Source organism: Gossypium raimondii, chromosome 11 (assembly GCF_025698545.1).
Source record: "Gossypium raimondii isolate GPD5lz chromosome 11, ASM2569854v1, whole genome shotgun sequence".
Taxonomy (NCBI): Eukaryota; Viridiplantae; Streptophyta; class Magnoliopsida; order Malvales; family Malvaceae; genus Gossypium; species Gossypium raimondii.
This window is the reverse complement of record NC_068575.1, coordinates 52,348,106-52,365,208: the sequence shown is the minus strand read 5'-3', so window position 1 is coordinate 52,365,208 and position 17,103 is coordinate 52,348,106. Positions and strand designations below refer to the sequence as shown.

Genomic DNA, 17,103 nt, shown 5'->3' with positions numbered 1-17,103 from the left:
TTAAACGAGAAATCGAAACCCAGCACATTAGGGCACGTTCCTCGAATTTCCAAATGCAAAACATTGCCATATTTTGAAATTTTTAAAAGGATATTAAGCCATTTGGTTGAACGAGAAAAATCGACACCCAGCACCTTAGGGCATGTTTTCTCGAATTTCCAAACGCAAAACATTGCCTTATTTTAAAATTTTTAAAAGAATATTAAGCCATTTGGTTGAACGAGAAAAATAGACACCCAGCACCTTAGGGCATGTTTTCTCGAATTTCCAAACGCAAAACATTGCCTTATTTATAAAATTTTTTGTTTTTTTGATAAATCCGAGTAAAAATGTAAAATAATGATAATGATGAAAATGCAAATAATACAAGCAAAATAAGAAAAGATAAATAAATAAGATGGCAAATACATAAATAAAAGAAACCGACAAATAAAAGTAAATAAACAAATAAAAATTAAAGCACCTAAGCAAATAATAATAATAATAAGCATGCAAATAGATAAATAAATTAACACCAAATGAAACAATAGTAATGGATAACATTATAATATATATATGTATATATATATATATGTGTGTGTCTATTAGAATGATAAAGCATAAAAATATAGGTATGTGTATAAAACAAAGCCTAAAAATGATATAAGTGTATAAAAAAATAAAGATATTAAAAGATATTTACATTTAGATGAACAAATAAAATAGAAATATAGTAATGATAACAATGTAAAAATCATAACCTAATATAATAATGAGAAATAAATAAATAAATAAACTGAGTTAATTTATAAAAAAGGCAAAATAACAGGAAAAGACTGATTTGAATTTTAAGACAAATATTTGGGGCCAAAATCGAAAGTGAAATAAAAGGGGAGGACCGAATGGGCAAAATGCGCAAATTCGGACACGTGTCCACTTTTAGTTCGCCGATGGGTCAGGGATTTGATCGAAATCTAAGCAAAATTCGTGGGGCAAATTTCAAAAAGGTTGAAAATAAGCAACATGACTAAATCAAAATAAGTTGAAAATACGGAAGGACCTGAATCACAAATAACCCACCCACACAAAAACACGCGGACCCTGGGTATTGGGTCGGGTCGGTCCGATCCAAGGCAAAACGGCGCCGTTTTGGTGCCTGAGAAGGCTGCCCAAAACGACGTCGTTTTAGAAGCCTATTTAAGTCAGTTTTTTTTTCAAAAATTCATTTTTCTTCTTTCTCTTAAAAAAAAAACAGGAAAGCTCTCAAAAAAATCCTCTCCTCTCCCGTAAACCCGTGACAGGTCGCCTAAGTCGCCTTGATCATTGGCGTCATGGCCGCCCACCGTGCACTTCTGCCGGAAATTTCAGAAAAAGGTAAAAAAAATTATTATTTTTTTATTTAAAAACTCTTGTACTAATATATATATTGTTGTTAGAAGAGAAAACAATAAAAAAGACTAAATACGTAAAAAAAAGTCACCTTGAATGTTTTTTTCTGTTTTTATTTCTGGAAAATGTTACCAAAAGAAAAAGAAAAACCAGCCCCCCTACAAATCTATTTATCATCGGTTTTTAAACCGAAAATCCCAAAAAACCAAAAGCCCATATTCATTTCGGTTTGAATGGCTTATATAGCCATTTACAACTTTCTCTTTTTTAATCTATTATGCTGTCATTTCTCTCCTTTTTCTTTGCTGTTGTTGCTGCTTTCTTTGCTTGTTTGCAGGTGAGCAGTTGGGCGATGGGATGTGTGTGGCACAAGTGGCAGAGCAGTTGGTGGCTACGGCGGTGAGGGCAGGTAAGCTAGGGTTTCAGTTTTCTGAAACCCTAGTTTGACTGGTGATTGGGTCCTGGGCCATTTTAATTTGGGCTTCGGGTAGTTGGGCTCATTTTAGGTTCTGGGCCGGGCAAAAATGGGCTTGTACAGGCATTATATATAGAATGGAAATTTGTCTACCCGCTTTAAGACAATGGTATAAATTCAAATGTTTTTGAAGTAAAATTTTATATACATGTTTTATAAATAGAGAAATTTTGTTTTTTTTATATATATTAGAAATTATATTATATGTGCGTGTGTAAAAATTACTTATTTAAAATATCGGAGTGTATTTAGAAATAATATATAATAAATAATGAAATATATAGTTTAAAATTAATTAATAATCATACATGTAAGATATATAAATAAAAAATAAAATACATTGTAAGTAAAAATTTAAACAAATAAATATATCGATTAAGTATATTAAATGCACTATAATTGTTTATAGCGGTGTTGTCGTCAATCTTAAATTAATGTCGAGTTAACTTATGAAACTAATTCAAAAAAATTATCAATATATATAATTGATGAAAGTAATAAAATGTGTGTAATAAAATTAAAACGCATAAAAGCATTTTATGATAAAACATAAAGTTAAAGTTTCATCAATCCAAATGTTTCTCACCATATGCAAATTATTTATTTATTTTTCTATAAATAAAAAGATTAAAAATACTTTATTTTAAATATGGAAAGAGATTTTCATAATTTATTTAATTGAGTTGATATCTAATTAACTTGTGACACTATTTAAATAATAAAATAGATACTTAACATTTTTCCTTTCATGATGAGATATTTAAAAATATATATTCTCAAAATAAATCAGTCATGGATTTATGGTTTTTTCCCAATATTTCTTTTCTTTAGAGATTTCATTATAGCTCCAATAATTTGTTCTTTCTTTGATGGCTGATAATGTGATTGTTCATTTTCAAGAAAAGTCAAAACTAGTTTTGTCTTTAATTAATGAATTTACTTAATTTAGAAAAAAATTAAAAAAATATGTCAAAGCTAGTTTCAGAGGAAATCAATGGTGGTCAGCCAATAATATGATTGAGGTTTTAAGAAAAGAAAATAATTGAAAGAGACCAATGAAAAGAAAGGTCAAGAAAAAAAGGAGTTATTTAACTTTTCAATTTTATGGAAAAATATTTTAATTTTAAATTTACCATTTTTCTGTAAAATCATTTTAAAAACAATTAATTAATTTTTTAATAAAATTATAAAAATAATTAATTACTTATGCGACGCGACATATCAGCAAAATTAACATTTTATAAATTTAAAGATTAAAAGAAATAAAAATAAATAAAGGATTGAGATGAGTTTTGATGTAAATTTGGAGAATTATATAAATGAAAAAAGGTTGACGTGATGCGTAGGTGCTTACATAGCCAAAAATTATTATAATTTGAAAAATAAGAAGAAGAAAACCCTCGTTTTGATGTACCACATATTCAACTTTGTAGACTGTGAGTCCGACTTTACCCTGGACCTTACAACATTGAAAAATAAGGATGGGTTGGTTTGTGAGAAAACGAAAAAGAAAGTTGATTTTGAAAACTGAAAGCATTACCCCTTCTTTTTTACATATTTTATAAACCCCTTTAATACAATCACATCACACAACACAGTGTCTGCCACTGTGCCACACCTCACCTCACCTCACCCAAACCTGACTTTTCTATGAATGTCTGTGTTCCTCCACCTGTACCAATGTTGAAGGAAATCATTCAAAATTAGTAAAAAGAAAAAAAAAATTATGACAAAAAAAATAGTTGAACCGATTTATAATTTTTAAAATATTTTATTTATTACTAAACTTGTTATTAAATTGAAAATCGATGGTCAATGTATAATTGTTGAGACCTACAAAATAAATTTCTACTCAAAAGTATAAATTTTGTATATAATATTTAAAAAATGATATATATCAATTTTTAAGGTTGTTTATGGAATAAAATAAGTACATTACCAGTTTACTAAATACAAATCCTAAAATAAAAACAAAAGAAGTGGTTCTAAAATAAAAACTAGAATTAAGTTTAAAACTATGTAAAGAGGGATTGCAAAATGAAATATAATAAAATTAATATAGTGAGAGTCTAGTTAAAGGTAAAATTTTAGTTTTGATTCTTAAGTTTGATCATCGATGTAAAGATAATTTTAGTGTTTTTTTAATAAATTAGTTATAGTTGTCGGCGTTGTACCTAGCAACCAATCTCTCATTACATTGTTGATAACCAAAAAGAAGCTCGTTGAAATTATTTCTTTTATCAATGAACAACGCTATAACTTTATGTATATGATTTAACTTACCAATAGCATTAAGGACGAGAGACACCTAATTTTAACTGACAAACACACAAAAGTGGGGTTATTTAGATTAAATCGCATGTCCACATAACATGAATTGCTTACATGACTTATATCCAATCATGCTACTCGCCATAGGTATTACGAATTTAATGGTTCTAATTGACAAAGAAAATATTCTAAGCAATTGAATACAATACTAATTTTAAACAAACCTGAATATTTGTAATTAAAATAGAAGGCATGCAAATATTAAAGAAAAAAAAATTAGTTTAGAAAAAAAAATAAAGCGCAATAATAACATAATACTAAAGTGGCTATGTCTAGGTATGCGGCTACTAACCTAATAATGCTTATTTATAGAGTAAAATTCAGATAACGGAGAAAATACACGCGTCATTCATTAAACAGACAAAATTTTTTAGATTTCTTAGCTGACTTTTGTGTCACACTTCTAAGCACCTTCCCTACATTTTTTTGAGTTTGAGTTAGAGAGTTCAATTCCCTTCGAAATGGTATATTGTAAGCTTAGAATGGAATTATGTAGCCCAAGTTATGATCTAAATACTACAATAATGTAAGTTGAAAGTTTATTATGTAAAAACTTGTCAAAATTAATCTTTAAGTGCATTTTCTCCGTCCATTTCCTAAATACATAATAAATAATATATAAGTCTAAATAATATAATTAAGAACTTAAATAACATAATTTAAGAGGAGAAATATGACAAAAATTGAATATATACACTTATCAATATGATCAATTCAACCATTAGTCCAATTTTTAAAATATTGTTTGAAATTTAAAGGTTTAGTGGATTCAGGTTTGATAAAAGTTCACTAATCCTCTTAAAAGGTTTGTTTATTAAATAATTTTAAATAAAATGACAATTCTACTCTCTATTAATTATTATTTTATTTATTTTTATTTTCTTTAATAAAGGGATTTAAAATTATCCACTTACCTCTAAGGTTTGATGAAAAGCACATTACCTCTTTTAAAGTAAATGAATTATAAATGAAATGATAACTTTACTTTTTATTAATTATTTTCTATTTATTTTGTTATCTTCAATCTTTATATTGAATAATTTTCAATTATAAATAATAAAAATAATTAATTAAAAATATTTTAACTATTGCTAAGTTAAATTATAAATTACATAATATTCTAATATAACAATGTGTTGAACATAATGTATTTTCAATCACATATGATTTATATAAAATTAGGCTCGAACTGAAATTTTAAAGTTTCTAAGCCCTTAACTTTATAATTTAGCTAAGATCTTATTGGGTGTAAGTTTATTTTAGAAAATGTTATCAATAATAATTATATTTTCTTATACTTTTTTTTGTTTTTTAAATATTTTATGCTTAATTATCTTTGAGATGATCTCTTTTTCTTTAAAATTTTATTTTACATCTCAACCATTTCATTTTTCATTACAATCTTTTAAATAATAGTGACTAATTTTTTCATAATGGTAATTTAATGAGTTCATCTCAACGTTAATATATAAATAAATTAAATACAAATTTAACCAATCAGCTTGAAATTCACACAAATTTTCTTCAAACTTGATGAAATAAATGGGCATTCTTGAAACCATGGGAGTAAATGCCTTTTTTACATTTTATTATATATACATTTTAATTTAATCTCTTAATAGTAATTTTAATTCTCATCTTATTATTATAGCTGCTCCCGAATTTAATTATGCATTTTTACATTTTATTACATATGCATAGGTCACACTTTAAAATTTTTTATTTATAAAATGGTAAGTTAAATTGTCACTTATCGGATTCATGAAAAATTGTCACTTACCATGACGTATTCACAAGATAATAAAAAGTAATCTAATTCAACTATAAATTTTAAAGTATAACACGTGTCATATGTAATAATAAATTTGTCGGGACGAATTTTTAAAATAAGTTAAGATTCATTTTATTTTTATAAAAACAATTATTTAAAACATTATATGTTATGATGGAAGTCCCATTGAAAGGGAGTCGCTAAGTACTTTCACCACATTACGTGCTGGCGGTTTGTATGTGTTGCATCATAGCATGCATCTCGAAACCAGTAGGATACACATCACTCCAACTTTGTATTCCTTTTCTGAGTCCAACATCATCTTTGACCTTACTTAACAAAATGATTTTGAAAATAATGGAAGACTGAGAGGAGAACCCAAGTTTGAACAACAACAACCCAACCCACTTCCCTATTTCTCTTCCAAAGTCAAGATGCTAAAATCAATACTCTTAACTCGACACCTACTAACAGGTGCCTAGGTAAGGACTAAGGAGGCAGGCAGGCGCCTTGCCCCCTACCCCAATGGTCAAATTCCTTTTTAGGCCCTCCCCTAAATTAAAAGATTTTGATTTCTTTAACTCCTTTTGAAAATATTAAAGCTAATAACATCATGATTTTTATTATCTCCATTTTATCATTTCAACAGGTTCAATTTTTATCTACTTTAAATTATATTATTATTTTATTGTAAGATTTCAATTTAGTTGAAAAATTATTATTTATTACAAAATAATAAATATTATAATAAACGTAATTTTATTTAGGATTTAGAAAAATGGAAGTTAAACCTATGAGTAGTTGAATGTCAATAGTACCATTACTCTGAAATCTAGTGAAATACAATTCAGTGTGGCCGCCGAATATTCAAGGGTTTAAGTCAACATTAAAATAAATAAAGGCAAAGGCCAAAAAAGCCAACAACTCCCACTTTTTTTCGTATTTTCTTTCCTTCAATGAATAACACACCTCTCTCCCAACCAAATGTTCTTAAACCTTCATCTTCTCTTCTTCCTCTTCTTCATCTTACCTTCCTTCCCATCTCTCCTCGCTCAAAGCGTCGACGTTTCATCATGTCCCTTAAACGTATCCATCCTCCGCCCCGTCTTCTCCGACTCCAGCCGACCCCGCTCTTCCATGGAGTGCCACCACATCCGCCAGGGTCTTCGTCTCCTCCTCTCCGACTACCTCAGGCGCACCGGCTACTTCTTTCCGCCTGCAAACACCTCCGAGTCGTGTTGGCAGTCTTATCAGTCCCTCGTCCCCGACTTCGACATCCGTTCCTCGTGCGGTTTCCAAACTGCTTGGATTTCCCAAGGTTGCATGAACTTAACCACCAAGGTTGAGTTCGAAGCTTTGATCCCCAACACTACGTTAGACGACGTCGTTTCCAATTGTAACCAGTCCTTGCAGGGTTCCGCTTGTGCTTCCTGTACTACAAGCTTGTCCAATTTGCAAACTTCGTACTTGACGGATAATTCGATCGCAAACGTCTCTGACTGTTCGGCCTACCCGTCTATTTATGCAGCTGCTGTTGCCAACTACTTGGGACCAACTGATGAAGGTACGGCCTCTTGTATATTTTCAATTCAGCTCAGTGATAATCATGGTAGCAAAGGTAAGAGTGAGCAAAGAGGTGTGATTTTGGGTGTGTTAATAGGGGTCGGTGTCGGTTTAGTCGTTTTGATTGGTGGGTCTTGGTTTGTTTATAGAAAATATCAGGATTCAAAGAGGCAGAAAGGGAGGGATAGGATCAGGAGCCTTGAGATGGGTAGTTTAGGTGGTTCAGGGTTGGCTTCATTTAGTGAAAGTACTCATTTAGTTAAGTTTACGTTCGATGAGATTAAGGAAGCCACTAGGAACTTCTCTAGAGATAACATGATTGGGAAAGGAGGCTATGGGAATGTGTACAAGGGTTACTTGCCTGATGGCTCTGAGGTTGCTTTCAAAAGGTTCAAGAATTGTTCTGCGGCTGGTGATGCCAATTTTACGCATGAAGTTGAGGTTATTGCTAGTGTTAGGCATGTGAATCTTGTTGCTTTAAGGGGATACTGTACAGCTACGCCCACGACCCCATTAGAGGGTCATCAGAGGATCATTGTTTGTGATTTAATGAAGAATGGCAGTTTACATGATCATCTGTTTGATTCCATGGAAAGGAGACTTAGTTGGCCTCTTCGTCAAAAGATTGCGCTAGGGACAGCTAGAGGACTGGCTTATTTGCACTATGGGGCACAACCAGCAATCATTCATAGGGATATCAAAGCGAGTAATATTCTTTTGGATGAGAAATTTGAGGCCAAGGTAGCAGATTTTGGTCTTGCAAAGTTTACACCAGAGGGGATGACACATTTGAGCACCAGGGTAGCTGGAACAAAGGGATATGTCGCCCCTGAGTATGCATTGTATGGGCAATTGACTGAGAGGAGTGACGTGTATAGCTTTGGTGTAGTGCTTCTTGAGATGTTGAGTGGAAAGAAGGCGCTCACTATGAGTGATGACAATCAACCTTCTCTAGTGGCTGATTGGGCCTGGTCATTGGTGAGGAATGGGAAAACTTTAGATGTTATTGAAGATGGCATGCCAGAGTTGGGGCCACCAGAAGTTCTGGAGAAGTATGTATTGATAGCAGTTCTTTGCTCTCATCCGGAGTTACTATGCCGGCCATCCATGGATCAGGTTGTTAAAATGTTGGAAACAGACATTTCTGTTCACTCAATCCCTGAGCGGCCTATTCCTCTGGTAGCTCCTATAAGTGACATTGAGAAATCTATAAGCAGTAATGGCTCTAGTCAGCTCTCAAGTTCAGCTGGTTATCGGACGTTTACTTATGAAAGTAGTCATCATTCTACCAGTAAGGAGGAAGGGATAAGTTCAGGCTTTTTTGAATAGAAAGTTTTTGATAAGCACAATCTAACATAATAGGATCATTTAGCTCGCTAATGGTGCTTCCCTGATTGGTATTCTCTCCAATGGTGCTTCACTAGTTCAATTTGCATCTGCTGTTGTAAAAATACAATAGATTTACAATCAAGCTAGGTTCATTTGAATTCAAATGATATAGGATATATATATATGTATATATATAAATGGTGCCACGTTTTGCAAGTATTTAATGGTGTACAGTATAGCAACTTTCTCTAGCACATCAATTAAATGATGTTCTGTGTTTTTTTGAAAATTCTTCTTGTATAAAATGTTTTTACCAAGTGCTGTAGCATGGAGTTTTGGACTTATGTAACAAAGGCTATTGCAAGAATATTAGTCCATTTGTAGCTTTCTGCAAGCACTGTTGCTTTTACTTAATTTTGAGTACTATTATACTATTAAAGGATGCGTATATAGAATTTGATGCAAATAAATCTGTTTGATGGCTTCTATTCTTTATAGATTTGTTCTTTTGAACAGTTGAAGGTTGGCATATTTGCAAAAGCAAATCACACGATGTGCAACAGAAAGTATGGGTGGCACGCTGCAGAACTGATGCAGCTCATGCTGGTGCAAGCTTTTAAGAAAACGGGCGATGCTCGTCTTGCACATGCTTTTTCAATTCAGCAATGTGCTTCTTGAGATATGAGAGTGAGTAGAGTGCACCCATTGCAGTTGCCGGGACTTGCATTTCGTATGTACCGAGGAGGCATAGCTTGATGATCACTGAAGATGGTTGAATTGAATCTGCTGTGTCTGAAAGTGAAATGAGCACATAAGACCATAAAGTGGTAGTTGTTCTTCTGCAATGTGGCATCTCATAGTAGATCAACAATATTTGTGAAGCTCACTGTCTTAAACATGAGCTAAAATGTCTTATGTCTATAAGAAAGTATTAATTTGCTTAGGGTCATAGGTGTAAAGTGCGCCTTGTTCATTCTCAGAGATCTGGCCTGAATTTGGGTCTAAATTGGAGGCCTTGTTTTAATTTTAACTTTATGGACCTCGATTTTCGTGGCTAAGAATAGATCTTGCAAGTTGAAGGCCTCATCGGGTCAACATTTCTATTTCTTAATTGTCAGTCAAATTTAAAGTAAAACACACTCAAAATTATGGAGTATAGAGCCAAAGGATTTGTTTCTTAATGAGAGCTTAATCTTGGAAAGGTAAATAAGACAAACCACTGAAGTAAACTACACTCGATACTTCTTGGAGTCTCGGAAACTGTGGAAACCATCGATGAAGAACATCCAAATCCAATGGATATAACCTGGTTTTGATGACTTTTTTGACACCCCAATACCCTCATTACGGATATGGCAACGACTGACTCCATTTTCGGGCCACCGCCATGTGAAATGATGCATCAAGTTTCAATAATTAGTGCAGCCCCTTGCTCCTTAAATTACTGCCTTTTGGCTGTCTTATATAGGATTGTCAGTTCAATGGTTCTCATATTTCCATTTGATTTGGATCTATAATCATAATCATGCTAAGAGTGTCTGGTATCCAGGTATATAAAGAACAAATAGTAATCAGAATTCAGTAACAATAGGCTAAGCACTCAATTTCTTTTTACTAATTTGATCATCTTTTCAGTAAGTATATGAATAAACTTGATATCACTCTTTCGTTTCTACTTTAAGCTGTTAATGATATACAAAGCACATTAAGACTGCAGATTCAAAACCATCTGCCCCCTAGAGTTAATATTGAACAATAACAAAAGGTAAAAGAAAAAAGGAAAGTATCCCATCTCATGTATGTGTTTTCCACATGCATTTTAATGGAGAAGGAGAACCATTTGTAATCTTTAAAACTTTCTGTTTCTGTTTTGGTTGCCGTCTCTTTCTACTGACATTTTCTTCAAAATTATCATTTACTTTTATCATATCAACTTTTACTATATGATGATCTGAAGTCCCTTTTGATGACAGGACCGAATACGACCCTGGAACAAACTTGTATGGTGAATTTGGTGATGCCAGTATGTAGTCTACCCGAGTTCCGTACTTGCACGTTCCCTGTACACCTGCATTGAATCGAAGCAATTTTCATGTCATGTCAATGAGTGAATTTAATTGAATTTTCTGTAAACAGTTAGGAGTGGAGAAGTTCAAGGAGAATTGGCTTTATACTTTGGCCTTTGGCAATCACAACTACAGGCTCACACTCCCCTGCAAAGTCCTTAGCATCAGTGTATTGTTCGTTCCTCAAAAACTTCATCACTTCAACTTTTGGTATTGGTTTCCCCATCTCTTCATAATACTATAAAAAGACAAGTTCAATTGAAACATGCAATTCAAAATCCTGACAGATAATGTTCAGGAAACTGCCTGTATACCTTTATAATATCGGTCCACCTTTCTTTGGAGTAATCGGTTTCTTCCAAGGAATTGAGGCCACCAGCTAAAATGTGTGGACCATCATTTGATTGAATTATTGCATTTATCTGCTTCATGCGCCAGTTTTCATCCAGATGATCAAGGTGTGTGCAATGGAAGTCAACTTCTCCGGTCTCGGCTACATCGATAGTTGCCTTCAACACATTCCTGTCATTGAAAATCCCAAGCAAGTCAGAAAATGAATCTCAAGCTTTGTTCATAACTAATAAAAAACGGAAATTCATACATTTCGGTCGTATTTAAGAATTGTATACATTTAGAGGAGTCTCCTTCCATTGTGTTTCATTAGTCCTTCTCAATAAGGTAATGATTTATTAACAAAGCCTACCGGTATTGCCGATATAGCATTAATCATCTCACCTAACTTCAATATACTTTCAAATCATGATTTTGTTTTCCACTGAAACAAACAAAAAATAAAGCAGAATAGTATATACCACTATATCTTCTCCACTTTTAAGTAAATACTAACAGCTATAGTTTAACTACTGATCTTTGTCATAATTTGATCATTTTCCCACTAGGAAAAACATGACCAAAAACTGTGTGTTTGGTGACATGCATTACTCTCTACCCTAACTACACACCAGTTAGTTCATACGTAATTAAGGTTGAGTGTTACTTGGAATGATAAACTTTCCATTACTGAATCATAGCTAGGAAGTTATCTCTTATGTGAAGAAGAAAAAAACCTAAACAAATTTGGCAAAATGAACAATATAACCTGCAGCTAAAAAACAACTTAGCTGAAAACCTGAAATGATTACAAAATCACATGCTTACAGATCATCGTTGTATGAGAACTCTTGTAAGCATGTGATTGTATTTGACTTCAAAACTGTTTGATATTTGAATTGGTCAGAGTTGAAGGAAGCTTTGATGAATTAAATTTGTGGGTCTTTTTGAACTAAAATGATTTAGATGATACAATTAAGATTAGATCAAGAACTGGAAAATTGAGTAAAAGGGCTTTATGTATAATGAAGAACAAAATAGAAGACTGACCTGAAATCTGTATCATCAAAGATTTTCTGCACTTTCCAGCGCTTAATGGGCCACTTGGAGAGCACGGCGTTGCCATATTCAGGTGCCCAACTCTCAGCAAATACGTAGTTCATCCCCAAAGCAGCAGCTAAATCAGACAATGGCTTCATTGCTTTTTCTTCCTCAGCTTTCACATCTTGCAGAGCTAATATATCAGCATCTAACTCCCTCAGGACTTCAAGCACTGTCTTTCTGCTTCTATAACTCTCGCAACCTTCTATTCCGTTTCCCACATTCGTCGGAAAACTCACTGCTGATCTCAACGGGGCTTTACCTCTCCAAGCTTTACCCGCAGCAGCACTCGAAGAGCCATCCTTTCCCTGTTCCGCAAAGCTCAGTTGTCGATTTCGCAATAAAGAAATCTCATTATCTGGCAAGTTGATAGACACCCTTAACTTGGATTTCACGAATTTTTGCTGCTGGGAGAGATTCTCTTTGTCGTTCATGGAACTCGGATGCAGGGGAGACTGCTTTAGTATACTTTTCGGGCGATCATTTGTAGACTTTGCGCGTAAACCAAGATCCATGGAGCGCCCACCATCAACAAAACCACCATTGTCATAGTCAAAACTTGAAGACTTATCTGCTTTAGGCATTGCAGGAGCCATAGAAAACAGGGAAGCATTGAAAGTCGCTATACGTATAGGTCTCGACGAGTTTACTAAACCACCCAAATGGCCATCTTGGTGAACTTTTGAAGATCCATTGACGACAATAGCACGATCCTTGGTGATACTATCAGTACGAGCCTTGGAGTTTAATTTTCCAAGCCTTCTGATGACAACCACAGACCTAGACCGGCGGCGAATCGGCCACCGGAGGCGAGAACAGAGGCGCTTGATTCTCTTGTTAAGGAGTTTGAGCATGGTGGATAAGTGAGCGGTAAACAAAAGGGGTTCTAAAGCTGTTGAAGATTGCATGAGACAACAACAGAGTTGCAGAGTGGGTTTCAAAGAGTTGAAAGGGAAAGAACTGTGTATCTTTGGTGTTTACATAAAAATGGTGGGAAAGATGATTATTAGTTTATAAAATGAGTTGGTGTCTCGGATTTCTTCTGTCAGAGGGTGGAATTAGAGGGAGAGTCTTCCGGGAAGGATTTTCTGACACGTGGCGGCAAGGCAAGGGTTGAATGTGACTTCAAGCTTTTTTTAAGACAGGGAGAGAGACAGTGAGAGGGAAGGTAAGGGAACATTTCCAACTGCTCCCTAGTGAAAATAAACAAATGCAACTTGTGTGAGTTTTTTTATTTTAAAGATTATGAGATCAGTTGGATTTAGTTGCTTATAGGAGTAAGTTTGTTTTATCATAGTTTTTAATAATTTTCTCCAACTTATGTTATTTTATCTCTTAAATTATAAAAATTTCGTAAATATTTTTCAAAATGTAAAGTTTGTTTTAATCCCTTTATTAAAAATCTTTATACACTAAAAATCTATTTAAATCATGACATTATTAAGTTACTAATAATTTGAACAAAATATATCATGCCTAACTGATGTACGCCTCTACCCGACTCCACTCATAAAAGTCCAGTCACTCTAAAAAAATCCATGTATTTGGAATTATAGTGTGATTACTCAATAGATTTTTTTCAACCACTCGTTTGTTAAAAAATACATGAGATTTTTCGGTGATGGTTGGAGTTTTTCATGGGTTGGATCTAGCCATGAGTAAATAAATTGGATATGATATATTTGATCCAAATTGTAATGGTATCAAGATTCGAATAAATTTTTAATGTACAAAGATTAATCTAGAACAATTTTTTGTTAAGGGACTAAAACAAACTTTAGGTAATAATATAGACTTAAAAAATTAATATTCTAAAATTAAAATTTCACATTAACTTAATAATAATAAAACTAGTAAATTAAAATGCAAAAACTAAAACCATAAATTTATCAAAAAAAAAAAGAACTAAATTTATGGGAGATCATCAAATAGTGGAAAGAGGGTAAAGCCAACTAACTTCAAACCAGAAATCTTATTTGGAAAGCCGGCATGCAATTCATAAATGGAGGAGCCTATGGCTCCCAATAACAGCTTCTTTCTCATCAGTATTATAGCCTTAAACTTTCCCATTCACTATTAAATTCAAGTATTGTAAATAAAGAAAAAAATTAATCTTTTTCTTATAATTATTATGCTGAAAAAGACATTTTTTAATACATAACCCAGCTAGCAAGCAATGGTATTATTAGTTTGATAAGAGATCCCCAATCCAGTAAGGCCTGCCTGTATCATATAGATATATTTTAAAAAATATATTGTGACCCAGAAGTTTAAAAAGGTGGCATCCATGAAAAGTATGTCTATCTAATAAATAATAGGTGTTTTAGGTGAAGAAATATATTTAAGGAGGTGCAAAGCTGGGATTTGCTGTTATCATGAAAGACGCCAAATGCATGACATGCTTCACTTTCCTTGTTCCTTAGGGATTTCAGTTTAAAATCCCAGAAAAAAAACGCATTGACAGCCTCTGCCACAAGGCCTTCTTTTGTTGGGAGATGATTCCCTTCATATGGTCTTCGCTCTGATGGCAAGTTTCACAGTTTTAAAACATTATTATGTTCAATCATGTAGTACGATGGAATAATTAGAGCAAAGCCAACTTGCTGTTGGGGTTGAGAATCCCCAAACCCGAATCTACCATCTAAGATATTCCATTGCATCTGTTTTTCAGCATAAGTCAGCCTGTGCCATTCATCCAAAATTTATTTCACTTTTATGTCACTCGCATTTAAAAATTAGAATTTCAATCTTAACCATTTCTATTTGACTAAGGTAGACCTGATCATGGGTCGGGTCGGATCCCACCTGATATGTGGGAGGGTTTAAATAAAAATATAAGCTCGAAAAATAGGTTTAGACAAAAAAAAAAAAGAGCCGTTTAAAAAATGGGCCGAGCCTCAGGTAAGGCATTTTTGGTCTGGCCCGAATTTACTAAAAGATAAAAAAAATCTGCTCTTTTTTTTAATGTTATTTTCTTGTTGTTTTCTTCCTATTTTGCTATCATTTTACTATTATGTTGCTACTATTTTATTGTTATTGTTTGGATATTGTATAAAACTTATTTTATTGTTAATTTTGTTATTATTTTAGAGGCATTTACTTGTTAAGTTGCATTTATCTTAGTGTTATTTAAGTCTATATATTTTTTAAAATTTATTCTCAATTTGTTGGGAAATATTTATTTTGATGTTTTTAGTATTTTTGATGTATTATATATATATTTAAAAATTATATAAAAAATTAATACGGGAGGCCAAGTCGGGCTTGGGTAAAATTTTAGGCCCATTTTTTAGGCCGGGCCTAGTAAATGGACTTGAATTTTTAGTTGAGCCCGGCTCATGAACACCTCTGGAGTAATGTGTGATTTTATTGGTTAAAGATTTGATTTCGAATTTTTTTTGACAAAGATTAAGGGATGTAATTGGTGCGGAAGTGAAGATATATAGTTTCATTTGAGAATAACATGATTGCTGAAAGAGATTTAGAAGTTTTAATAATTTAAAATTTGATAATGGCATAGCTTCTATTTCTCACCCTCAATATCGTATATTTTAAGGAAAGAAAGCTTTAGCCCCAACGATGTAAATTATAGGTATGAAAAGTTTTTTTCTAATGAGTCGAAGATTTGAAATTATTTAAAGATTAAACTCGAAACAAGTTAATACATATTTATTAACTTATTATCATGATATTTGTTAGAAGTTTGAAAGTACCTTTAGCTGACAGTAAAACTTTGTTTCTCTTGTCTCTCCCCTAAAAAATTTTCCTTCCTATTTATCCACAATAAATCAAATAAAATTTGATAGCCAGAAGAAAGGGTGAGGTTTTTTATAATTGCAGTTACAGAATATTGGTATACATGTAAGTTCAGTTGGTCACCATATCCTGTCCAGCAGCTGGTAGTTGAAGTAGTCCAAAGCTGAAAATCGTATCTGAACATTTATGGTGCATGCAGCTGGAATTATCACATGGTTCTGCTGCATTCATTTGAGGTTCGGTCTGTATGTGGGGCATGAAGGATCAAAAAGTTAACACAAAACAGAACAGCAGAAACCTTACAGACTGTTGCTAACAAACCTGTCAGAACAGGGATCAAAATCTTTGACAATCTTCTCATTTAGCTTAACTTGTCACAGATTCATGTTGCTCCTGACGTTTCATTTTATTTTTCTAAGTTCTTGTATTTGATACTCTACACATCCATGATTTTGCTTGGTCAGTTTGGTTTCCTACATTTCACCTGAAAGTAATCTAATCATACGAACAAAATCGAGACTTCGAGGCTAAAAATTAACAAATACTTGAAGAATGCTATAATGCCAAGCTAAACTAGATTACTTTAAGGAAAAGAACCAACTGTACAATATAGCTATGAGCTATAAACTTTTCTCTGTTACTCTTTACCTCTTTTTCATAGTTTTGAACTATCGGTATAAATCCAAAAGACCCCAAAGCAAACAAAAAGTACAGTTAGTTTGGGTGGACATCCATAGAGAACCTTCTCAACCATCTATTTAGTCACTGCTCTTGCTACTGTAGTAGTCTAGCAAAATGGTTAAGCGAGATATGGCCTATGGCTCAGCAAAATGTGAACATATACGACAAATAATTGGGGCCCTACAAGCAGGGCAATCCTTCATCCCTTGTTTAGGGTGGAGTTCATTGCCGTTGGCACAGGACCTGATGAGCACATGGAAGGAATACCACTATCTTCTCTTTTGATAAGCACATGACACACTCACGCTCCCATTTCAAACCTCCGCTCCCAG

At 33.1% G+C, this 17,103-nt stretch overlaps 2 protein-coding genes across 2 annotated transcripts; one reads left to right on the top strand and one right to left on the bottom strand.

The window, feature by feature from the left end:
- Positions 1–6,866: 6,866 nt before the first annotated feature.
- Positions 6,867–9,942, top strand: LOC105803072 (probable LRR receptor-like serine/threonine-protein kinase RKF3). The gene has a single exon (XM_012635038.2). The coding sequence runs from the start codon at positions 6,930–6,932 to the stop codon at positions 8,835–8,837; it is 1,908 nt and encodes a 635-aa protein (XP_012490492.1). The 5' UTR covers positions 6,867–6,929; the 3' UTR covers positions 8,838–9,942.
- A 472-nt stretch (positions 9,943–10,414) lies between these two features.
- Positions 10,415–13,449, bottom strand: LOC105803073 (uncharacterized). The gene is made up of 4 exons (XM_012635039.2): positions 12,284–13,449; positions 11,218–11,425; positions 11,012–11,141; positions 10,415–10,905 (listed from the first exon to the last, which is right to left on the bottom strand). Exons 1-4 carry the CDS (start codon positions 13,240–13,242, stop codon positions 10,631–10,633), a joined length of 1,572 nt encoding a protein of 523 aa, XP_012490493.1. The 5' UTR covers positions 13,243–13,449; the 3' UTR covers positions 10,415–10,630.
- Between the last annotated feature and the right edge of the window lie 3,654 nt (positions 13,450–17,103).